The sequence below is a fragment of the Mesoplodon bidens genome (genome assembly GCF_964165515.1).
Source record: "Mesoplodon bidens genome assembly, contig: HAP1_SCAFFOLD_1421, whole genome shotgun sequence".
Lineage (NCBI taxonomy): Eukaryota > Metazoa > Chordata > Mammalia > Artiodactyla > Ziphiidae > Mesoplodon > Mesoplodon bidens.
Genome location: NW_027672053.1, coordinates 1 through 24913, shown reverse-complemented (window position 1 = coordinate 24913; position 24913 = coordinate 1). Strand labels below are relative to the sequence as shown.

General features: G+C 55.9%; 2 protein-coding genes across 2 annotated transcripts; both read left to right on the top strand.

Annotated features, from left to right (window-relative positions):
- Window positions 1-902: 902 nt before the first annotated feature.
- Window positions 903-3855, top strand: LOC308610664 (forkhead box protein J1-like; the record flags this gene model as incomplete). Its single annotated transcript, XM_081259721.1, has 2 exons — window positions 903-1400; window positions 3088-3855. The coding sequence occupies 2 exons, from the start codon at window positions 903-905 to the stop codon at window positions 3853-3855; spliced, it is 1266 nt and encodes a 421-aa protein (XP_081115847.1).
- Window positions 3856-21961: 18106 nt separating this feature from the next.
- LOC308610665 (forkhead box protein J1-like) lies at window positions 21962-24908 on the top strand (the record flags this gene model as incomplete). Its single annotated transcript, XM_081259722.1, has 2 exons — window positions 21962-22459; window positions 24147-24908. Coding segments are annotated over 2 exons (1260 nt in total), but the record flags the coding sequence as incomplete, so codon positions are not given.
- Window positions 24909-24913: the final 5 nt, after the last annotated feature.

Below are 24913 nucleotides of genomic sequence, written 5' to 3'. Positions count from 1 at the left end.
TTGTGAGCGGCGACTGAGTGCCGGTCCCTGGCCGCTGGCTTTCAGAGAGGCGCCGGCGGGCGTGAGTGGCGACGAGGATTGCTGGCTGGGCCCTCGAGCTGGGAGCAGAGAGCCGCGGTGAGGGTGGGCGGTGGGAGGAATTTCTTTGAGAACCTTCCTTTGGCCCGGGCTGCGCTCTGAGCCAGGTAAGGGACGGGGAGGGCTGCAGGCCGTGGGAAGGGAGGGCGTCAGTAGCAGCCCGCTCTCCCATCCGTCCCCGACGGAAGTGGTGGGCCCGGGGACTGACATCAGAGGCGTTTGGGGGACACTCACTTCCCGCCCCCTTATAACTCTCTGTATTGTTTCCTTCCTTCCCTTTTCAAAGATCAGACGACCTCCCCCGCCCCCCGACCCCTCGTACTGCCCTCCTGGACTCTCTCGCCCCATTTCCATTGGTTGTGGACGGAGAGAGGGGGGTTAATTCCCCGCTTTGAGGGAGAAAGGGGTGGCCTCGCATGCCCCTACACTATTCCCTCGTTTGGCTAATTAAGTCTCCTCTAAAAGATCCAAGAGGAAAAGAGCGAGGCGAACCCCCTGTGGGTCTGACCCCCGGGCACACCTTCTGTTTCCCAGACCTCGGCAGTAAAAGATCCTCCCCAGCTGCAGGAAGGATTTTAGTAAGAGCCTCCCCCCTCGCCCACACTCTCCCCTCGGGGGTGGGGAAAGAGGGCTCAGTTCCCGCTCTGGTCCCCGCAGGCACCACATTCCCTTTGGAGGAGGCTACCCCCGGATCGCGGGATGGAAGCCCGCTTCCGGGAGGCTGCGTAACTGAAGCCGCGGGAGTCAGCGGGCCGGAGAGCTCGGCGGCCACCCTCGGCTCGGCTCGTGGATGTTGACAGCCCCCTCGGAGAGTCCCCGCAGATATGGCGGAGAGCTGGCTACGCGTCTCGGGAGCAGGGGCAGCGGAGGAGGCCGGACCGGAAGGCGGCCTGGAGGAGTCCAACGCCCTGAATGACAGCCTGACCAGCCTGCAGTGGCTGCAGGAATTCTCCATTCTCAACGCCAAGGTCCCCGCCCTGCCTTCAGGGGACACCGACCCTCACGGCTACCACGAGCTGTCAGGCTCGGCCGAGCCGGGGTCTCCCCTGGCGGCGGACCCCGCCTGCCTGGGGCAGCCGCACACACCCGGCAAGCCCACGTCCTTGTGCACGCCGCGGAGCGCCCCCTCGGGGCTGCAGGCCTCGCCTCCCGACGACGTGGACTACGCCACCAACCCGCACGTGAAGCCGCCCTACTCGTATGCCACGCTCATCTGCATGGCCATGCAGGCCAGCAAGGCCACCAAGATCACCCTGTCGGCCATCTACAAGTGGATCACGGACAACTTCTGTTACTTCCGCCACGCTGATCCCACCTGGCAGGTAGGGAGGCACTCCCTCCCTCCCTGCCCATGCCCGCGCGGACTGGACTCACATCCCAGATCCGCAGGCCAAGTAGGCGCGGTACGGCCAGGGCCCCGAGAGAGGAAGGCCGTCCAGGAAGGACCTCAAGGGAGCCCAGTGCTTGGACTGCTGCCCCTTTGACTTCAGAGACGGAGGAGGGAGGATGTTCAGAGGGCTGCAGGGGTGCCGACATAGAGGTTCAAGTGGAAAGAACTTGTCCCTCATCCGGCAGGCTCAGCCCAAAGACCAGGGCTGAACTATGCGTGGACACAGCCCCCCAGGGTAGGTGGATGGACTGAGGGACACATTTGTGTCCCAAGTCCTGGAATTCCTACACACTACCCTCCTCAAGGTCAGTTTGTCAGGGCCTGACTGGAGGCAGAGCATGGTTGCTGCCCGGCTCTGCATCCCGCCTGCTTTCAGTTGGCTGGAGGGGCTCTGGGAGGGGAGAGGGGTGTGCTGCAGGGTGTGGTGGCCATCTGTGTCCCAGTGGAAGGGCTACGGGGCCTTCCGAAAGCTGCTGTGCCAGCCCGCACCCAAAGCCCTCCCTAGTTTCCTGCCTACACTCCTCCCCCTCTTCTCATCAACCTCCCTGCGGGGACAATTATCTCAGCCACGTGCTTTCCACAGGGGCTCTTTCCTCCCACACTGGCTTCATGTTCCAAGTCTCCGGAACCTGGCACAGAGCAGCCAAGGGGCCCAGACCACCATGTAAACCTCCCAGTCTTGCCAGGGCGCACTACTCACCTGCCGGCCCCACCCACCAGGCCCCAGACCCCTGTGCCCCAGCGTGGTTTGGACTGTGCACCCAGGCGTGAACAAGGCAGGATGGTGATTCAGGCTGGGCACACACTGCCCTCAGCCTCTTCGACCATCAGGATCAGGGGCTCCTTGGGGACAGAGACCCTGAGGATGCACAGATCCTTCCCTGTGGCACAGGTCACAGGATCAGAGTTCCTGTGATCACAGCTATTCCACGTTTGCTTGGGCCCTGACCCTGGGGCAGGTACCATTTGTAACCTTGGTGAGAAAGCAGAGACCCTCCACCACCCCCCACCCTACCCCAAGCCTGAGAGCCCCCAGGAATGAGCGCTATGCTCTTGGCTGGGTAATAATCAACTGAGGCCTCAGAGCCTGGGGTGGGAGGAGGGGGACATGGTGGGTGAGGGCCCAGGCCAGCAGCCGGCTCTACAAACAAGGAAAGTCATCAGATCCTCCCACACTTCATCCCCCACCACACACACACACCCTCACACCCACTCACTCATTTCACAAACAGAGAAGGCCAGCCAGGCCCAGGCAGAGGGAGATGGCCGTCCAGGACCTGGGGGAGCCAAGGCCTTTGACCAGAGGCCGCAAGCAGCGGGGTAAGGGAGGGAGGGAAGGACAGGCTGGCACTGAGAGCCACCCTGTGGCTCAGGGCTCGGATGACTGAGCAGGCAGATGTCCTGGCAAATGGGAACAAAAGCCCCCGACAGCACTCCCAGCTCCTGGTGCCCCGTGGCTGGTGTCCCAGAGCCTCCCGCTCGGAGCAGCCCTTCTGTCTCCCCTGCCCCCATCGGAGAGAAGGTGGTGGTGGGACTGGCAGTGGCGCTAGGAGCCCCCCATCACTGACCCCACCCACTCTCCCAGCTGTCTTCCTTCTCTCCTATCTCCCTGTGTCCAGAACTCCATCCGCCACAACCTGTCCCTGAAGAAGGGCTTCATCAAGGTGCCTCGGGAGAAGGACGAGCCAGGCAAGGGGGGCTTCTGGCGCATCGACCCCCAGTACGCCGAGCGGCTGCTGAGTGGGGCCTTAAATAAGCGGCGGCTGCCCCCAGTCCACATCCACCCGGCCTTTGCCCGCCAGGCCGCGCCAGAGCCCAGCGCCGCCCCATGGGCCGGGCCACTGACCGTGAGCGCCGAGGCCCAGCAGCTGCTGCGGGAGTTCGAGGAGGCCACTGGGGAGGCGGGCTGGGGTGCAGGCGAGGGCAGGCTGGGGCGTAAGCGTCAACAGCCGCTGCCCAAGCAGGAGGCCAAGGTTCCGCGGCCCTCCAGCCCCCTGCTGCTGACCCAGGAGGAGCAGGCTGAGCTGGAACCCCTCAAGGGCAACTTTGACTGGGAGGCCATCTTGGACGCTGGCACGCTGGATGGGGAGCTGGGCACGCTGGAGACCTCGGAGCTGATCCCGCCGCTGAGCCCTGCCTCACACGGGGACGTGGACCTCACCATCCATGGCCACCACATCGACTGCCCTGTTACCTTGGGGCCTCCAGTGGAGCAGGCTACCGAAAGCCTGGACTTTGATGAGACCTTCCTGGCCCCATCCTTCCTGGAGCACCCCTGGGACGAGAGCACCCGTAGCTCCCTGCCCCCCGAGCCCCTCTTTGAGGCCGGGGATGCCACACTGGCCTCTGACCTGCATGACTGGGCCAGCCTGGCCGCCTTCTTGTAAGAAGCCAGGCCCTGCCCCACCTCCAGACAGCACCGAAGTCTGGGCCCAGACTGCCCCCCTACCCGCCAGTGCAGGCCCATGGACACCCTGCCACCCAGGCAGGGGCTTGGCCAGGTCAACACACCAGGCCACACGGCCCCCAGCCCAGGCCATCCTCAGATTCTAGTCCAGCAGGCTGAGAATTGGGGCCCAGGACCAAAATTGCTGCCTCCGCTCCCCAGCCCCCCATACACACAGTGTTTCATTGATCCACTTCTTCCCTGCCCCAGAGACACGCTAAGGGCCCTGCACTATGAGAGCTGCAGCTTGGAGGGGCCCTGGCCAAGCTGGAAACATCAGTACAGGGCCCGCCCCAGAACACCTTAGCTTCAAAGCTTCTCTCTCTCCTGCTCTCCTCCCCAGGTCTCTATCCAGAGCAAGTTCCCAGGTACAACAAATGCTGATTAGGTGACTGCAAATTAACACCCAAGAGGCCTCTCCCGGCAGTCTGTGAGGAGGAGCAAGGCGGAGGGCGGAAGAGAGAGGAGACAGAAAGGAGGCCGGGGTGCTGGGTGGAGCCAGGAGATTTTCTAAGGCCTCTGGGATCTTCTGGCTTCATCCCTAGAGGTGGGGCAGAGGGCATGTGTCCCTAATCTTTGAGCCCAACTTGAGGCTGAGAGCAGCGGGGAGATGGGGATCTGGGGGTTAGGGGCTGGTACAGCCAAGCTGCAGAGGGAAAGGGGACAGACAGACTAATGTAGTGAGTGTAGCTAGAGCTGAGGCTTAACTGGGAGGGACGCAGTGCTTGCTAGAACCACTGGGACCAGGAATGGGGGGATGGCCCCGTGCCCTTGCTTGCACTCCTGCAGGGGAGTGTCTTGCTCCACCATAAACGCCCTGGGCTGCATCCCACATCCACTCTCCTAACCCATCGGGCATTTTAACCTTTTTCATAGAAAGTTATTTACAATAAAAACATTTTTAAAAATAAAGTTTTAAAAAGTCTCAAAATGGACCTGCTTGCAACTTTCTCTGGCGAAAAGCATGGACCAGTTTTGGGGAGGCCACGGCCCAAGGGGGAATGGCTGGGAGCAAGATGGCGGGCACCAAAGGCCTGCAGAGTGTCCCCTGATGCACTCCTCATGATCTCTGGGTCCCCAGAGAGAAAGGGGCTGAGAGGCGGCCCTCGGGGGTCCCCTGCAGCCAGGGCCTCGGCACCTCTATATGTGCAATGGGGAGACTGTACCCACAGCCCCGAGGAGCAGGCGGCAAAGGAGGCACAGCCCCCTCCCTGGCCCTGGGGACTCACTCACAAAGGCCGTTCTTGCCCAGGGCTCGGCTCACGTTCCCCACCTCGCCCAAGTTGAGGGCCTGCCCAGACTCAACTGCGGTCCTCGCCTGGGCCTGTCTCCAGCTCCTCCCTCCCTTGGTCCCTTCCTGAAGGGACAGGGTGTGACGTCAGAGGGCCCCAGCCCCTGGGGCCCCACTTGCCACCCTGGGGTTCATTCACCCCACCCAGGGCCTTCCCTCCAATGCAGGTTGGGGCTGAGGGAGGCCATCAGGGCAGACGGAAGACGGAGTGCCTAGGCCCTACAGCTCCAGCCTGTGAGGAATCAACGTCCTAGAGTTCTGATGGGGAAACTGAGGCACAGCAAATATGTGACACTCAGCAGGCACCTTTCAACCCCCTCACCCCAGCTTTGCCTGGAACCCATCTCTCCCCCGAGCCCGCACCTGGCCCCGCCAGCACACCCTTGTGGTGCACAGCCCCTTCCCCCAGCACTCACGTGCACGTGCGCACAGACACACACACACACACACACACACACACACACAAATGGGCACTGTCCTACACAATCCTGCCCAGCCTCCACGGGCCCCTTTCTCCTGAAGCCCCTTTCTTTCCTTGCATTCGAGGCTGGCTCCAGGACAACCTGGCATTCCCCCCGCCAACTTGCTGCTTTCCCTTGCTAATTATTCCAAATATTTCAGAAGGGTGCACACACTGCAGGGCCATCCGGGTTGGGGCCTTACAGAGCTCAGGAGGCAGCCCATCCCCTTCCCACCACTTGCTGAGGAGGCTGCCCCAACCTCCCTCTGAGACTCCCTTCACCCCCTAAGCAACGACTCCCTCCCTCTCCCCACCACCCTCCAGCATTCCTGCCCACGCTCCCCAGCACTGGGGGAACATGGGGGCTCCAGCCTCTCCACTGGTCCCCAGGCTCAGCCTCCAGCCCCCGCCAAAAGGGGTACACCCTGGATTGACAGGTGGGGCCGGTCACTCTCCACCCTCCTCACCCGTTGCCTGGGCCCATGCTGGGGGAAGAGGGGCAAGGTCAGGGGCTGGCAGAACTGCCTTCCAGGTAAGGAGAGGCTGAAGAAGCTTCTGGCTGCCAGGAAGAATCCCCAGGAGCTCCTGAAAATCCCTATGCTTGGGACTAGCGTCTCTGGGGCTGGGACCCAAACACTGGCACTTTTAAGGGTCCATGGATGCTGCCAACGAGCAGCCAAAGCTAAGAGGGGGCTCCGAAGCGGCCAGAACACAGGGCTTCACACACCCTTTCAGCAGGCAGCGTTTGGGGGTTGGCGGTGGAGGGGGCGGGAAGCGTGAGTGGATCCTGTCCCTCCTATTCATCCCTGCCCCGGCCCTTGGCTGGGTGGCTTTTTCAAAAAACGTTCAGTGACTCCGTATTTATTTAGAGATTCAATGTAATCCCAGTCAATATATACTTTGCGCCCTTAACAGTAAGTTGCAGACAGGCTGCCCCATTAGCACTAGATACTTTAGTGTGTGTTTCCTTAGAACAAGGACACGCCTCCATAATCCCAGTACCACCATCACAATCAGGAAATGAACACTGACCTGGTAATCCCATGTAACCGCAGACCCCCTTCACGTCTTGCAGATCACCCCAGTAATGCTCCTCTCCATTCCAGCCTCCCAATCCAGGACCCCATGTTGCACTGAGCTGTCCTTTCTCTTTTGCCCTGTGTGGCTTGGAGCCCATGACTCAAGCTCTCTGCGCAGGTTTCGCATTTCCTTTGATCTCCACTTTTGAGGTGAGAAGCCCTTCAGCCACTTCACCCTCAGGTGTGGTACAGTCCCTTCCCAAAGCAAGAAGCCAGCTTTCTGTCTCCTCACTTTCCAGCTCTTCCCTATCCTCCCTCCCCCATATATCGCCAGCCAGGAAAGGGATGAGGGGCAATGTTCAGGAACTCAGTCTTTGGGGACCCTCGCCGTCTGCCCACGGGACAGGCCACCCCCAGCTCCAGTGACGGGAAGGCCCCCGGGATGGGATTCCATGCTGGCCTGAAACAAATGCGCCAGGCCTCCTGAAGAGCTGAGCTGAGGGCAGGAAACACTCTTCTCCCCGCCTCTGCCCCCCTCAACATACTGGGGACCCAGACTTGAAGAAGGAAGGTCATGTCCATGGTGTCCTCCCAGATCAGCACCGACACCGTCTCCTCCATGTCCGGCTCCTCCATCGCCCCTGGCACGGAAGAGGACAGGGAGGCTGTCCCCTGCCCCTTGGCCGCCAGCAGGACCCCCTCAGAAGAAGGAGACGTAAGAGAGGAGCATGGGATCGCCCTCCCCGCTCTGCTCTGCTCTGTACTCGAGTCCCAAGGAGCTCAGTCCAGGGCCTGCCAGGGAGATCGGCAAAGCCCCCCAGTGCTCGGGAGGGGAGCCCTGGAAAACACGGTACCAGGTTGTTGAATCAAAGACTCCCTCAGATGTGATCTTCCATGTGGCACTACTTCTGTCCTGAGGACTTGGTTTGGGTTTGCTGCCAGGCGAGCTGGGTAGGAGAACCGGTGGCATCTGCACCTTGACTTTTGTTGCTCCTTTGCAGGTGATGCCAGCGGCGTCTCCAGACTGCAACTTTGCGGGCCTCGTCGCCACCGCTGAAGAGCAGGATGCAGAGGTAAGAGCAAGGTGGATGCTGGTGCCCCTCCCCGGTCAGAGGGACTGCCGGCGCTGGCAGAGGATGCAAATAGGATGGGGGCTGTTCTGGAAGAAGCCTTCCAAGGTGGTGCGCTTGGATCTGTTAGAGGCAGGGTGCAGAGCAGAGGGACTGTCCGGTTAGCAGAGGGTGCTGGTCTCAGCATAATAGGCGTGGGGTGAGTTCCAGAGGGAAGTCTTCAAGGCCAGACCCTTGAGAGGGTGTTTGTCCTCCAATTCACTTAGTATTTATCTGGCACAAGCATCTCACATCTTCCTGGCACTGGGGGACACAAAGACCGAGTGACATGGCTTTTGCCTGCCCACGCCCCCAATCCACCCATCCCACCCATCCCGGAGCTCCATCTGATGGAGGAATCAGAGTTATAACTCAGCGTGAGAAGTGCTCTGACGGAGGTGTGCCTGAAGTATATGGAATGCCCAGCTCCCAGTGGGGACTCTACAACTTTCTCTTGAGCCAGATGTTCTCAAAGGAGTATCTGGATGGGACTGGGGATCCTAAAGGGTTCCTGAAAGTTTTATGATCTCACAGTTTGCTTTTTCATTTGACAACTTTTATTTCCACCTGAGAGAAACAGTGTGAGCTAAACTATTACCAAGGCTATTCCTGACAGTCCCACGGTCCCTCTGTAAGGCGCCTCAGACCTGGTCCCTCTGGAACGTGCCTCAGACCTGGTCCCTACGGGCCGATCCTGCCTCGCCAAGCAAAATCTGCCTCTGCTGGGCCTCCCAGCCATCTCACACGGACAGGAAATGTCTGGATACCATGAGGGTGATTAGTTCTGTCTTCTGACAATCAGTAGACTCATTTCACTGCTTTATGGACTCACAGTGCCTTCCTTCTGTCCCTGGGAAATGATGTTCTAGAAGAAGAGGACGGATCACCCACACAAGAAGATGGAAAAAGACCTGGTCTTTTGCTCCCTTTTATTATATTTCTTTCCCGGGTATTCTCTAAAGGGTGGAGAAAGGGGCACTGGTGTGACTTGGTGGCACTGCTCAAGGGTGTGGCTTTGGGGAAAGGTTGTCTCCTTGATGGAATATCAAAGCAAGCAGGGTATCTGAGGACCTCAGCAGCCTTCCTGGCTCTTTCTGGGCCTCTGAGCCAAGGCTGCAGAAGATACATGGAGATCTCCATCTACGTTGAGTAGATCCTGAAGCTTCTTGGGCAACTGCCATCACCTTCCTTCCTGCTTCAGCTTCTCAGCTGAGTCTCACAGAACTGCTCTAGCAGCCCCAAAGTTCATCTGCAGCAGGAGAACAGCTTCCTCCCCTTGGGGGAACCGACTGTTAGGCAGTAGGTTTTCCTGCTTTAGTGAAGAAAACGGCTGGTGTTACAGTAGCAAAAGGATCACAGCCCTGGCGGCACAGCAAAGGTGAGGTGAAGAGACGTTAGCAGCTCAGCGTGCACTAGTGTTTGTAGGCTATTGGAACGAGTCTCTTTACCATCGTTCAGGCCTCAAGTAGATATTTTTTTTTAATTGCAAGAGTTGGTTTACAATGTTGTGTTAGTTTCTGCTGTACAGCCACGTGAATCAATTATACATATACATATATCCACTCTTTTTTTAGATTCTTTTCCCATATAGGCCATTACAGGGTACTGAGTAGAGTCCCCTGTCCTCTACAGCAGGTCCTTATTAGTTATCTATTTTAGATATAGTAGTGTGTATATGTCAATCCCAATCTCCCAATTTATCCCTCCCCTCCCTTGCCCCCCGCCATAACCATAAGTTTGTTTTCTACACCTGTGACTCTATTTCTGTTTTGTAAATAAGGTCAATCATATCTTCAGTCGGAAGAATTTTGTTTCTAGTAAGCCGAGAAGCGAAGGAACGACCTACATATAGAGTAAGGAAGTGGCGGGGGTGGCGGGGGGTTAGGCGAGCTGGGAATCCCACCTGGGATTGTAGGACCAGGCGTCCCAGGAACCGGTGTCTCTTCCGTCTGCTCCTCTGAGGTGCCTCCACAGAAGGGCAACCTCTAGAGCAAACCTGGATCCCAGCCTGGATGCAGATGTCATGCTAGTCGCTTCTGCTTTGGCCATGGCAGTTGCTTGGGGGGTGCTGTGGTGTGCAGGGTGTGCGCATGTGCACATGACCACTCTCTCCTGGTTATTGTTTCAGCCACGCATGCTGGTGGAAACTAACCCCAGGCCTTGTGCTTCCTCCTCTCCCTCACTCCTTCGGGCCAACCTGCTGGTGGATGTTTATTCCACTCTGGGATTGCGGCAGGGGAGGGAGACCTGGAAGGAAAACCATGCCTGGGCTTCTTTATGGTGATCTCGAGAGCCAGCCATTCTCAGATTAAACTGGCTTCACCGTTCAGGCCAGACATGAAACCGAATGACAGTGGCGGCTCCCGGGAGAGGGAGTTGAGGGTCGCATCGTAGCCTCACCCCGAGGTCTCAAGGGCTCTTACGGAAGAAGGAAAGTGCATCTGCTCTCTTGGTAAAATGTTTCTCGGGTTCTGCTGTTAGCGTCACACTGGTAGTAAAGAGCTGGGGAACTCTCTGGAAGCATCTGTCGGGTTAATGTCAGGTTAATGACAGGAGCATCCACTGTGGTAGTTCCCGTGGAATCATCAGACCTCACCACGCTCAGCTGTAAGTTCAAAGTTCCATCCTATGACTGAGGTGCCTCAGGCTGGCTTGGCCGTCAGGACAGCTTCTCAGGCACTGGGTCTCCCTCTCCACGCTGTTTCCCTCCCCACATGGATGCCACTCCCCTCACGGTGCGCCCACAAGGAGGGAGCCCGGGGAGCATCCCGTGGTCCACCCTCCCCAGGCCCACAGGTGCTCTGCCAGGAGCCCCAGCTCGCGGCAAGGATGGCTCAGGTCCCCATCCTCGCTGCTCTCATCAGCCTTGTGGGAGTGATGTTGAGAAAGCACCTGTGTCATTCCAGCACCTCTTCCGCTAAGAAGCCTCTGGGTCTTCTTTGGCCCTGAGACCAAGGTGGGGGGGGCGATGGTATGTTCTGAGATTGTTCTGCAAGGTTCTCAAAGGGAGGAAATCTGAGTTGACCATTGTAGGTGGTGAGCCGATTAGAAGCGCGAGGCCATGCTAGGTAGACGGGGCCCCAAGGAACCTGATGGAGTATCACACAGGCGTCAGGATAGTGGCCAGGGGACCAGTGACAATTCTGTGAAAAGGCTCTGGGGAGTGTGATGGGACAAAGCAAAGATAATTTGAGTTTATTAGTGGAAATACAAATGTTTTTGTTTTGTTTTTTTTTGTTTTTTGTGGTACGCGTGCCTCTCACTGTTGTGGCCTCTCCCATTGCGGAGCACAGGCTCCGGACGCGCAGGCTGAGTGGCCATGCCTCACGGGCCCAGCCACTCCGTGGCATCTGGTATTTTCCCGGACCGGGGCACAAACCCGTGTCCCCTGCATCGGCAGGCAGACTCTCAACCACTGCGCCACCAGCGATGCCCGATACAGATGTTTTTAAATGATGGCATTGGACAGGAGTGGGCATACCGATGAAATCTAAAAGTACTTATGGAGGGAATTCCTTGGCCGTCCAGTGGTTAGGACTCAGCACTTTCACTGCAGTGGCCTGGTTCAATCCCTGGTCGGAGAACTAAGATCCTCCAAGCCACTGCACAGCCATAAACAAAACAAAGAAAAGTACTTATGGAGACCTGAAATAACCCAAGACTAAGACGCCACTAGGAAGGGTTATGCTTCGCAGATACTAAGGAAAAATCGGAATTAACTTTCTCTTTTCCTGGAGAGAAACTCTACAAGATGGTGGAACTGTTACAAATCTTAAATTTAATTAGTGGCTGGGTAGAGGCAGGAAAGAGGTGTGTGGAATCCCCCTAGATGTGCTCCCCAAATCTGCCTCTAGAGGTCTCCTCACTCCCCCGTTTCTGAGCCTGAGGATGGAATTAAGTGGGAACCACCTTTCTCTACCTCCCGTGAAGGATTTTCAATCTCCAGGCTCCCTTTTCTGGCTGAGGGCTGGACAGAATGGTAGCACTCGCTCAGGAAGTCCTCCTGCGCCTTCCAGGCTTACCTTCTGCATCCAGGATGCACGGAGCAGCAGGGTTTTGCTGAGGTTCTGGAAGAAGCTTTTTTAGAGGAAAGAGCACCACCTACTGTACCAAGAAGATGGGGAGAACAGAGACTTGAGCTCTGAGTCTTGAGGCTGTTTCAGAAGGAGCCAGTTTTCAGCCCTGGCTCAGAATCTGGACCGGTGGTGTTTGTAGCAAGGACTCAAGACTTCAGATCCAGGCAGCCTGGCAGCCAGGAGTGGTGGCAGCGAGGCTGCGGCAGTGTTTTGATTTGACTTTGTGTGTGTGTGTGTGCATGTGCGTTGTGTGTGTGTGTGTGTGTGTGTGTGCGTGTGTGTGTGTGTCTTCTCTCCTGTTTACCATTTGCTTTTGGTCTTTCCTACCAAACAGCCGCAGTTCCGGAGTCCTGCCCCATAAACGCAGAGGAATAAGTATGAGATCTACCAAATTATATAAAAGGAAGGAACAACTTATTTCATCTGGGGGTTCCTAACTTAAAAGGGCAATCTTGCCTGCTCTTCATCCTGTCACCCTTAGACGGGAAAAGTACTGTGGACCCATGTGCCGGACTCCGGTACCCCCAGGGAGTACAGATCCCCGCATTCCGTCTGGCTGTGAGAGATACCTAAACATTTCCTGTCCCACTCACTCCCCTTCCCCTGGGGTCCACCTCCACAAGACTATTATTAGAGCCTTAGGGCGGATTAGCACACCAGGACATTTATGGGTATACACAATTTATACCCGCTGAATCCTAGTGCTTCTGCCATTAAAGGGTTTCGTGTCTTGGGCTGGCCTAACCTGAAGCTGACCCCAGACATTTGTGAGTGGACTCCCTCAAATGTGACACAGTGAGCCTCATGCCCACCCTCCAGGGTCAGCCGGCTCCGTCCACGACCTGAGCCCTCTGAAGGGCATGGCTCTCGGCTCTGCCCTGGAGGAGATCACCGTGTGCTGGAGGATCCAGCAATTTCCACACAGCATGAGAAATTGGGTGGTCATACGGGCCAGTGGGGGAACACTTCGGAGCACGCTGGACCCCATCTGGCTTCAGGGGGGGCCTTCTGGGGGCAGGTGCTGGAAGAGGCAGCTCAGCAGTCCTCGGCCAGAGAACGGAAGGCTTTCCCCAAACTCAGGGGGTTAGGGCTTCATCCTCTCCCTTCAGAAGGGGCATCTCACTGCACTGGGGGGACTGAATCAGATGGAGTCAGTCTGTGGGATGGGAGGACGACTTGGGGGAGATGAGTGTAGCCTGAACAAGGCCTGGGGGGCGGATGGTTTTCGCGCACATTCTGTGAGTCAGGCGCCCTGCTCACCACTCTTCCATGACACCTCGCTTAGTCTCACAGCATCCCTGGGGAGTAAGTACTTGTCTCCCATCTGATGGATGGGAAAACCTGGGCTCCAAGTACAGTGACCTGCCCAAGGTCACACAGTCAGTACGTTACAAGCTGGGGCTGTATCCCGGTTTTCTGACTACAGATTTAGACCTTACTAGAGCTTGAACAAGCAGGAGGTCATGGTGGATTGCATACAGAGCATGAAGGAGAGAGAAGCACCAAGAGTGGGTTTCCAGCATGGGCAGCGGGTGCTTCTCGTGCAGGAACTGCAGTACAAGGGGGGAAGATGATGAGTTTCGTGGATGGTACCCGGGGGACCCCAAAGCTCTGGAGCTAATGTCTCCTGGTTGGTGGCACCAGCTGATAGCAACTCTCGGTGGGCTGTTCAGGTGCAGAAGGAGAGGAACAGCTGTCACTCTGTTCTCTGCCATGCCATTTGGTCCCTGCCACCCTGCTGGGCAGCCAGTCCCTTCCTGCCCCACCCTGGCCCCCACAGCAAACACTAACTCTGAGCCCAAATTAACACACTCTTCTCCCTCCCCTTCACCTCCTCCTGCTCTCGTGAAAGTCTCAGCCAGAATCAGTTTCTTTTCCTGGTCCGCTGTAACACTTAGGCAAACTTCAAGACCAAATAAAGATACAAAGGTGGAGCCTACGGCAAGCTCACAAAACAAGGACCATCCTGCATGTCCCTCCATCAGAGGGCCACAGTGGCCATGACTGTCCCTCGCCCACTGGACGCCACTGCTCCCAAGTTTCACGTGCTGTGGTTTGCACCCTGTGGGAGTTCCAGGTAATGCGCATCTTGCCAGTTTTCGTGCCAAACTCCCGGACTGTCCTGCCAGAGACACCATCTGCACCAAACCAAAGGTCCGGTAACCTTCCTTTCCTCTTCTCAGGTGCCTGGCAGGCTGACGACAACGTGGTCAGTCGTCGGAACACGCAGTGCAGACGCTCATCTTCTGGCAGCCTGGAGGACCCCGAGAACAGGCTCTGCGTGTGGGATCCTTTGGCCATCTGAGAGCCTTAGCCCCTGTACCAGTGCTCTCCTCCCGTTCTCACATCCCATCCTGGCCTCATGACACCACTGACCTCCTGGGCATCCTCAGCGAGACACACGGAGACTTTTTAGACCCACGTGAAAGCTGGGTGCTGAGGGCACCTGACCCTTCTCCCAGACTCATCTTCTTCCGCAACCGTGATCCTTCCCCTCTCAGAAGGGACTGGAAACCTCTTTTCTCCTTGTGGGCTAAAGCCACTCGAACTGCAGCTCATGAGACCCTTTGCAGAGAGTCTCTGGAATGTTTCCACTGTATCTTGATCTTCAGGTGGAGCTGTGGTCTACAGACTGGTTATTTCTTGTGCATCTTTTTTTTTTTTTCTCCTTAGGAGGTAGACCAAGAAGACTCAACAGTTTGGGTGACTTCATTACAAACACCCATCTGGCATTTTCTAGTCTCTGGGACATCATAACCAATCTGAGACCTGCAGTTTGGGGTGGCGTTGGGGGATGACTCCTGTGAGAAGGGAAAGCCATATTGCACTGTAAGTGGGGTTTCCCTCAAAATGCATTAGGAGCTCCTCTCTCAAGGACAAGAAGCAGTGGCAACTACCAGAAGGTTGGTTGGGAAAACAGTTCTTGCTTCTGGTAGCAGAGGCTATGCCTCGTGTGTCTGCTTAGGAAGGAGGCCTTGAATCTGAGAACCCCTCAGTTAAATGATGACCTACCGGGGAGTTCTTTATGATCAGGTGCACTCAGGAAGGCCTGGGGCTCCATCCTAAGGTGACACTGCAAAGGCATTTTTGACCCCCTCTATGTACCAGGCACTTGCTCGGGACTGTCGTATATTATCACGTTTCATCACTACCACCCTGTCAGGTGGCATTCTTATCCCTGCTGCCCCCGTCTCCACCCCGCTTTTCTGAAAGAGTTGAAGAAAGAAGCTGAGAGAGGGGTGGACCGGTGGTTCTCATTTGGTGCCCAGGAACCCCAAAGGAGGTTGGGGGAAGGGCTGAGCTGGGGTCAGTGGTGGTCTGGGAGGCTCCCCACCCCACCGGTTTTCCTCCCCTGTCCTCCAGATCAGCTGAGCCTGATGGGGGGAGCCGGAGGTACTGCCTTCCATAGGCTCATCAGAGATTTAGTGATATTGTTCAAATCACATGTGCACCCCACCTCACTCTGGTGTAGGGCATAGAAATAACAGCCTGAAACAGCAAGACCGTAAGCTGTTGGCTGTTCCTCCCTCAACACTAGTGTTATCAATGGATTCCTCATAGCTCTCTGATAGATGCATTGTCTGCTGGCGTTTGGAAGAGGTGGTTATTTAGTGGAGCATGAGATTGAGAAGCAAAGTGGGATCCAACATTTTGTGAGGCTGAGATATGACAGAGCCCTAGGCTATGCCCACCATGATGGCCTGAATTAGTAGTTGGAATTGTTGCCCTAGAAGAGCTTTTCAGGGTCCTTCCCAAGGCCTCAAAGAGAGCCCAGTGCCAGGGCATGTTTTGCACCTCCTGTGTGGCTGCTTTGCGCCACCAGGTGCGTTGTAACCCTCACTGCCTGGTGGTTGTGGTTCACATCCTGCCCTGGGGGTGGGCAGGGGGAGGCCTGTGGTCTTGACAGACACTACATGAGCCAAGCCTGAATCTCAGCTTCTGCCTTGAGTTCCCGTGTCCACCCGCTCTGAAATCCTGCAGTGGGCTCTGCTGTTTCAGGCCCCATTTAATGTCCTTCCTTTCCCCGAAACATTCTTACAGCCCCTTTCATATTGATGATTCCAGCAATAACCACACTTCCTGATCTCCTTGAAGTCTGAGTCCCAGAAGCACTAGGGAAGGGGGCGCTCCCTTAGCCTGGGGTGGTGGTATACAGATCCACCTCCTCTCCCGGCAGGTAGTATTCAGAGTGTGGTGTTACCTGAGATGAAGGAGATGCAGGTAAACAGTTGCCACAGTGGCCAGGAACCCTAAGAGGAAGCCATTGTCTTCACCCTTTCTGGAGGGTCTGTCTTCTCCCAGGAAGAGGCTCAGAGAGATTCCTCAAGGCCTTGGTTCCATAACCAAGACATACCTGGGTGAGAAGTGGCCCTTCACTCCTGTTTCTCAGACAGTTCCTGCTCTCTCCCCCATCCCCTCACCTCTTTGCCCTCATTTAGCTCTTTGGCGAGCAGAAATATCCCATCCAAAAGGGCTGGGATCAGGGAACAGGGCACAGAGCCTGGTCGGGGAACAGGACAGCCGCCCCAGTCATCATCTGGAGATGGTCATGTTGTTAGCAGTTGACCCACAGAGAATATGACGGGGCCTGGTTTCTCACACAAGGACACAGACTAACCAGAGGCCTGGGGCTCCTTCCTGCCACACTCAGGTCGGACCTCACCTATGAGCTCACTTCCGGGTGGTGTGGTGATCCCAGCCTTCTCACAGAGCCCTTTTTCCTTCTCCTCCCCAGTCTCATCCCACCAGAGGTCATGCCCATGCTGGGGCATCTCCTGGGCACGGATCCACACACGTTAAGCCATCTCACCTGGGGAGAGTTTGTGTCCTGTTCGCCTGACCTTGGCATGCTGCTTGCTCACTTTGCTTTAGGATCTGCACACCTACTGTGTGTAAGTATGTGTGTACTGTTGTGCCAGCTGTGTACCCCTCACTCCCTGGAGTACACTCATGGGCACACGACAGTGGGGACGTCAAGGATGCAATATTTATGGACTGCTGCATGATTCTTAAAAATGAATAAAACTGTTCACAAGGGAAGGAGAGCTATTAATTGCACAGTTGTCTTATTTGTGAAAGTTTCTGTCCGACTTTCTCCAGCACGCTTTTAATACTTTGACTCAATAACAACTCACACTGCAGAAATACAGAAGATCATGAGAGATTACTACAAGAAACTCTATGCCAATAAAATGGACAACCTGGAAGAAATGGACAAATTCTTAGAAATGCACAACCTGCCAAGACTGAATCAGGAAGGAATAGAAAATATGAATAGACCAATCACAAGCACTGAAATGGAAACTGTGATTAAACATCTTCCAACAAACAGAAGCCCAGGACCAGATGGCTTCACAGGCGAATTCTATCACACATTTAGAGAAGAGCTAACACCTATCCTTCTCAAACTCTTCCAAAATATAGCAGAGGGAGGAGCACTCCCAAACTCATTCTACGAGGCCACCATCACCTTGATACCAAAACCAGACAAGGATGTCGCAAAGAAAGAAAACTACAGGCCAATGTCACTGATGAACATAGATGCAAAAATCCTCAACAAAATACTAGCAAAAAGAATCCAACAGCACATTAAAAGGATCAAGCACCATGAGCAAGTGGGGTTTATTCCAGGAATGCAAGGATTCTTCAATATACGCAAATCAATCAATGTGATACACCATATTAACAAATTGAAGGAGAAAAACCATATGATCATCTCAATAGATGCAGAGAAAGCTTTCGACAAAATTCAACAGCCATTTATGATAAAAACCCTGCAGAAAGTAGGCATACAGGGAACTTTCCACAAGATAATAAAGGCCATATATGACAAACCCACAGCCAACATTGTCCTCAAAGGTGAAAAGCTGAGACCATTTCCACTAAGATCAGGAACAAGACAAGGTGGCCCACTCTCACCACTCTTATTCAACTTAGTTTTGGAAGTTTTAGCAACAGCAATCAGAGAAGAAAAGGAAATAAAAGGAATCCAAATTGGAAAAGAAGAAGTAAAGCTGTCACTGTTTGCAGATGACATGATACTATACATAGAGAATCCTAAAGATGCTACCAGAAAACTACTAGATCTAATCAATGAATTTGGTAAAGTAGCAGGATACAAAATTAATGCACAGAAATCTCTGGCATTCCTGTACACTAATGATGAAGAATCTGAAAGTGAAATCAAGAAAACACTCCCATTTACCATTGCAACAAAAAGAAGAAAATACCTAGGAATAAACCTACCTAAGGAGACAAAAGACCTGTATGCAGAAAATTATAAGACACTGATGAAAGAAATGAAAGATGATACAAATAGATGGAGAGATATAGCATGCTCCTGGATTGGAAGACTCGATATTGTGAAAATGACTCTACTACCCAAAGCAATCTACAGGTTCAATGCAATCCCTATCAAACTACCACTGGCATTTTCCACAGAACTGGAACAAAACATTTCAAACTTTGTTTGGAAAAACAAAACACTCCGAATAGCCAAAGCAATCTTGAGAATGAAAAACGGAGCTGGAGGAATCAGACTCCCTGACTTCAGACTACACTACAAAGCTACAGTAATCAACACAGTGTTTTACGGGCACAAAAATAGAAAGATAGATCAATGGAACAGGATAGAAAGCCCAGAGATAAACCCACGCACATATGGTCAACTTAACTTTGATCAAGGAGGCAGGAATGTACAGTGGAGAAAGGACAGCCTCTTCAATAAGTGGTGCTGGGAAAACTGGACAGGGACATGTAAAAGTATGAGATTAGATCATTCCCTAACACCATACACAAAAATAAGCTCAAAATGGATTAAAGACCTAAATGTAAGGCCAGAAACTATCAAAGTCTTAGAGGAAAACATAGGCAGAACACTCTAGGACATAAATCCCAGCAAGATCCTTTTGGACCCACCTCCTAGAGAAATGGAAATAAAAACAAAGATAAACAAATGGGACCTAATGAAACTTCAAAGCTTTTGCACAGGAAAGGACACCAGAAACAAGACCAAAAGACAACCCTCAGAATGGGAGAAAATATTTGCAAATGAAGCAACTGACAAAGGATTCATCTCCAAAATTTAAAAACAGCTCATGCAGCTCAATAGCCAAAAAACAAACAACCCAATCCAAAAATGGGCAGAAGACTTAAATAGGCCTTTCTCCAAAGAAGATATACAGACTGCCAACAAACACATGAAAGAATGCTCAACATCATTAATCATTAGAGAAATGCAAATCAAAACTACAATGAGATATCATCTCACACCAGTCAGAATGGCCATCATCAAGAAATCTAGAAACAATAAATGCTGGAGAGGGTGTGGAGAAAAGGGAACACTCTTGCACTGCTGGTGGGAATGTGAATTGGTACAGCCACTATGGAGAACAGTATGGAGGTTCCTTAAAAGACTAAACATAGAACTACCATATGACCCAGCAATCCCACTACTAGGCATATACCCTGAGAAAACCATACTTCAAAAAGAGGCATGTACCAAAATGTTCATTGCAGCTCTATTCACAATAGCCCGGAGATGGAAACAACCTAAGTGTCCATCATCGGATGAATGGATAAAGAAGATGTGGCACATATATACAATGGAATATTACTCAGCCATAAAAAGAAACGAAACTGAGCTATTTGTAATGAGGTGGATAGACCTAGAGTCTGTCATGCAGAGTGAAGTAAGTCAGAAGGAGAAAGACAAATACCGTATGCTAACACATATATATGGAATTTAAAAAAAAATGTCATGAAGAACCTAGGGGTAAAACAGGAATAAAGTCACAGACCTACTTGAGAATGGACTTGAGGATATGGGGAGGGGGAAGGGTAAGCTGTGACAAAGCGAAAGAGAGGCATGGACATATATACACTACCGAACGTAAGGTACATAGATAGTGGGAAGCAGCCGCAGGGCACAGGGAGATCAGCTCGGTGCTTTGTGACCGCCTGGAGGGGTGGGATGGGGAGGGTGGGAGGGAGGGAGATGCATGAGGGAAGGGATGTGGGAACAGATGTATATGTATGACTGATTCACTTTGTTATAAAGCAGAAACTAATAAAAAAATAAAAATAAAATAAAAATAAAAATAAAAACAATAAATACTTGGGAAGAAAAAAAAAACTTTGACTCAAGACAAGCTGACATGGAGGAGTGAGAGAGGGCAAGGGGTAGAGGGAAAGACATGTTTCTGGGTGGGAGCTGGTGTACCATCCCCTGGGCACAGCTCCTGCGCCGAGGCCTGATAGGAGCCCTCACCTCCACCCACCCCCTTCAACCAGAGAACTTCCAACTGCTGCTCCTCAATAATTGAAGAGCAGGAAAGCTGGTGACTAGAGGGAGGCTGGGGGAGGGGAGGAGGAAGGACCACAGTCCACCGTTAGTCTGTCACTTAAAGGCTGGTGAAATTAATGGGGCAAATGACCCCAGTCACAGAATTTGGCAAGTCCACGGCTTTCCTGGGTTTCACCCACCGGCTCTGTTTCCTCGGCTATCTGGAAAGGAGGGAGAGCACTTGCGAAGAAGCCTCTGGAATGTCAGCTTCTGGGAATCTTGCTGAGGACGGGGCGGGGAGGGAGCGCTTACCGGGAAACACTGGATTACCCTAGCCGCCTTGGGGTGTCTGGGACGGGGGCTGCGGTTTCTGCGGACCTGAGCGGCAGGTGGCATCGGAGTGTCAGACCTGCTTGCGGGCACCAAGACGACACTCGGTCGGGAGACAGGGACAGGCCGCAGAAACGTGAGGAAGTGCCACTCGCAGCCCAGAGGAAAGGAAAGGAAAGCCCCAAGCATGCACCCAGCCCTGGCCCCCGCGCCACGGGCTGCGTCCCAGGAGCCGTCGCCACCTCTGAGCAGCCCAGATGGGAAGGGGGTGGGGCGGAGTACGGTTCCCGCGGCGAACTGCTCGCCGAGGGCCCCGGGGCCTCTGCGGGAGCGCCGAGCCGCGCGCCTCTCCGAGCCCTGCGCGGGGCCCTCGGGCGGGAATGCGCGGAGCCGGGACGCGATGGCGGGTAGGGGGCTGGGTCGCGCGCGGGAGAGGGCGGCAGGAGGGAGCTGGAAGAGAGTTACCGCGTGAGAGAGCGGTTAAGAGCCCGCGGTCTCTTTGGAGATGCCCTGGCCAATGGCAGAAGCGGAAGCTGTTTATATGGGCGGGGCGTCGCCACGGCAGCAGGAGACGCCTTGTGAGCGGCGACTGAGTGCCGGTCCCTGGCCGCTGGCTTTCAGAGAGGCGCCGGCGGGCGTGAGTGGCGACGAGGATTGCTGGCTGGGCCCTCGAGCTGGGAGCAGAGAGCCGCGGTGAGGGTGGGCGGTGGGAGGAATTTCTTTGAGAACCTTCCTTTGGCCCGGGCTGCGCTCTGAGCCAGGTAAGGGACGGGGAGGGCTGCAGGCCGTGGGAAGGGAGGGCGTCAGTAGCAGCCCGCTCTCCCATCCGTCCCCGACGGAAGTGGTGGGCCCGGGGACTGACATCAGAGGCGTTTGGGGGACACTCACTTCCCGCCCCCTTATAACTCTCTGTATTGTTTCCTTCCTTCCCTTTTCAAAGATCAGACGACCTCCCCCGCCCCCCGACCCCTCGTACTGCCCTCCTGGACTCTCTCGCCCCATTTCCATTGGTTGTGGACGGAGAGAGGGGGGTTAATTCCCCGCTTTGAGGGAGAAAGGGGTGGCCTCGCATGCCCCTACACTATTCCCTCGTTTGGCTAATTAAGTCTCCTCTAAAAGATCCAAGAGGAAAAGAGCGAGGCGAACCCCCTGTGGGTCTGACCCCCGGGCACACCTTCTGTTTCCCAGACCTCGGCAGTAAAAGATCCTCCCCAGCTGCAGGAAGGATTTTAGTAAGAGCCTCCCCCCTCGCCCACACTCTCCCCTCGGGGGTGGGGAAAGAGGGCTCAGTTCCCGCTCTGGTCCCCGCAGGCACCACATTCCCTTTGGAGGAGGCTACCCCCGGATCGCGGGATGGAAGCCCGCTTCCGGGAGGCTGCGTAACTGAAGCCGCGGGAGTCAGCGGGCCGGAGAGCTCGGCGGCCACCCTCGGCTCGGCTCGTGGATGTTGACAGCCCCCTCGGAGAGTGCCCGCAGATATGGCGGAGAGCTGGCTACGCGTCTCGGGAGCAGGGGCAGCGGAGGAGGCCGGACCGGAAGGCGGCCTGGAGGAGTCCAACGCCCTGAATGACAGCCTGACCAGCCTGCAGTGGCTGCAGGAATTCTCCATTCTCAACGCCAAGGTCCCCGCCCTGCCTTCAGGGGACACCGACCCTCACGGCTACCACGAGCTGTCAGGCTCGGCCGAGCCGGGGTCTCCCCTGGCGGCGGACCCCGCCTGCCTGGGGCAGCCGCACACACCCGGCAAGCCCACGTCCTTGTGCACGCCGCGGAGCGCCCCCTCGGGGCTGCAGGCCTCGCCTCCCGACGACGTGGACTACGCCACCAACCCGCACGTGAAGCCGCCCTACTCGTATGCCACGCTCATCTGCATGGCCATGCAGGCCAGCAAGGCCACCAAGATCACCCTGTCGGCCATCTACAAGTGGATCACGGACAACTTCTGTTACTTCCGCCACGCTGATCCCACCTGGCAGGTAGGGAGGCACTCCCTCCCTCCCTGCCCATGCCCGCGCGGACTGGACTCACATCCCAGATCCGCAGGCCAAGTAGGCGCGGTACGGCCAGGGCCCCGAGAGAGGAAGGCCGTCCAGGAAGGACCTCAAGGGAGCCCAGTGCTTGGACTGCTGCCCCTTTGACTTCAGAGACGGAGGAGGGAGGATGTTCAGAGGGCTGCAGGGGTGCCGACATAGAGGTTCAAGTGGAAAGAACTTGTCCCTCATCCGGCAGGCTCAGCCCAAAGACCAGGGCTGAACTATGCGTGGACACAGCCCCCCAGGGTAGGTTGATGGACTGAGGGACACATTTGTGTCCCAAGTCCTGGAATTCCTACACACTACCCTCCTCAAGGTCAGTTTGTCAGGGCCTGACTGGAGGCAGAGCATGGTTGCTGCCCGGCTCTGCATCCCGCCTGCTTTCAGTTGGCTGGAGGGGCTCTGGGAGGGGAGAGGGGTGTGCTGCAGGGTGTGGTGGCCATCTGTGTCCCAGTGGAAGGGCTACGGGGCCTTCCGAAAGCTGCTGTGCCAGCCCCCACCCCAAGCCCTCCCTAGTTTCCTGCCTACACTCCTCCCCCTCTTCTCATCAACCTCCCTGCGGGGACAATTATCTCAGCCACGTGCTTTCCACAGGGGCTCTTTCCTCCCACACTGGCTTCATGTTCCAAGTCTCCGGAACCTGGCACAGAGCAGCCAAGGGGCCCAGACCACCATGTAAACCTCCCAGTCTTGCCAGGGCGCACTACTCACCTGCCGGCCCCACCCACCAGGCCCCAGACCCCTGTGCCCCAGCGTGGTTTGGACTGTGCACCCAGGCGTGAACAAGGCAGGATGGTGATTCAGGCTGGGCACACACTGCCCTCAGCCTCTTCGACCATCAGGATCAGGGGCTCCTTGGGGACAGAGACCCTGAGGATGCACAGATCCTTCCCTGTGGCACAGGTCACAGGATCAGAGTTCCTGTGATCACAGCTATTCCACGTTTGCTTGGGCCCTGACCCTGGGGCAGGTACCATTTGTAACCTTGGTGAGAAAGCAGAGACCCTCCACCACCCCCCACCCTACCCCAAGCCTGAGAGCCCCCAGGAATGAGCGCTATGCTCTTGGCTGGGTAATAATCAACTGAGGCCTCAGAGCCTGGGCTGGGAGGAGGGGGACATGGTGGGTGAGGGCCCAGGCCAGCAGCCGGCTCTACAAACAAGGAAAGTCATCAGATCCTCCCACACTTCATCCCCCACCACACACACACACCCTCACACCCACTCACTCATTTCACAAACAGAGAAGGCCAGCCAGGCCCAGGCAGAGGGAGATGGCCGTCCAGGACCTGGGGGAGCCAAGGCCTTTGACCAGAGGCCGCAAGCAGCGGGGTAAGGGAGGGAGGGAAGGACAGGCTGGCACTGAGAGCCACCCTGTGGCTCAGGGCTCGGATGACTGAGCAGGCAGATGTCCTGGCAAATGGGAACAAAAGCCCCCGACAGCACTCCCAGCTCCTGGTGCCCCGTGGCTGGTGTCCCAGAGCCTCCCGCTCGGAGCAGCCCTTCTGTCTCCCCTGCCCCCATCGGAGAGAAGGTGGTGGTGGGACTGGCAGTGGCGCTAGGAGCCCCCCATCACTGACCCCACCCACTCTCCCAGCTGTCTTCCTTCTCTCCTATCTCCCTGTGTCCAGAACTCCATCCGCCACAACCTGTCCCTGAAGAAGGGCTTCATCAAGGTGCCTCGGGAGAAGGACGAGCCAGGCAAGGGGGGCTTCTGGCGCATCGACCCCCAGTACGCCGAGCGGCTGCTGAGTGGGGCCTTAAATAAGCGGCGGCTGCCCCCAGTCCACATCCACCCGGCCTTTGCCCGCCAGGCCGCGCCAGAGCCCAGCGCCGCCCCATGGGCCGGGCCACTGACCGTGAGCGCCGAGGCCCAGCAGCTGCTGCGGGAGTTCGAGGAGGCCACTGGGGAGGCGGGCTGGGGTGCAGGCGAGGGCAGGCTGGGGCGTAAGCGTCAACAGCCGCTGCCCAAGCAGGAGGCCAAGGTTCCGCGGCCCTCCAGCCCCCTGCTGCTGACCCAGGAGGAGCAGGCTGAGCTGGAACCCCTCAAGGGCAACTTTGACTGGGAGGCCATCTTGGACGCTGGCACGCTGGACGGGGAGCTGGGCACGCTGGAGACCTCGGAGCTGATCCCGCCGCTGAGCCCTGCCTCACACGGGGACGTGGACCTCACCATCCATGGCCACCACATCGACTGCCCTGTTACCTTGGGGCCTCCAGTGGAGCAGGCTACCGAAAGCCTTGACTTTGATGAGACCTTCCTGGCCCCATCCTTCCTGGAGCACCCCTGGGACGAGAGCACCCGTAGCTCCCTGCCCCCCGAGCCCCTCTTTGAGGCCGGGGATGCCACACTGGCCTCTGACCTGCATGACTGGGCCAGCCTGGCCGCCTTCTTGTA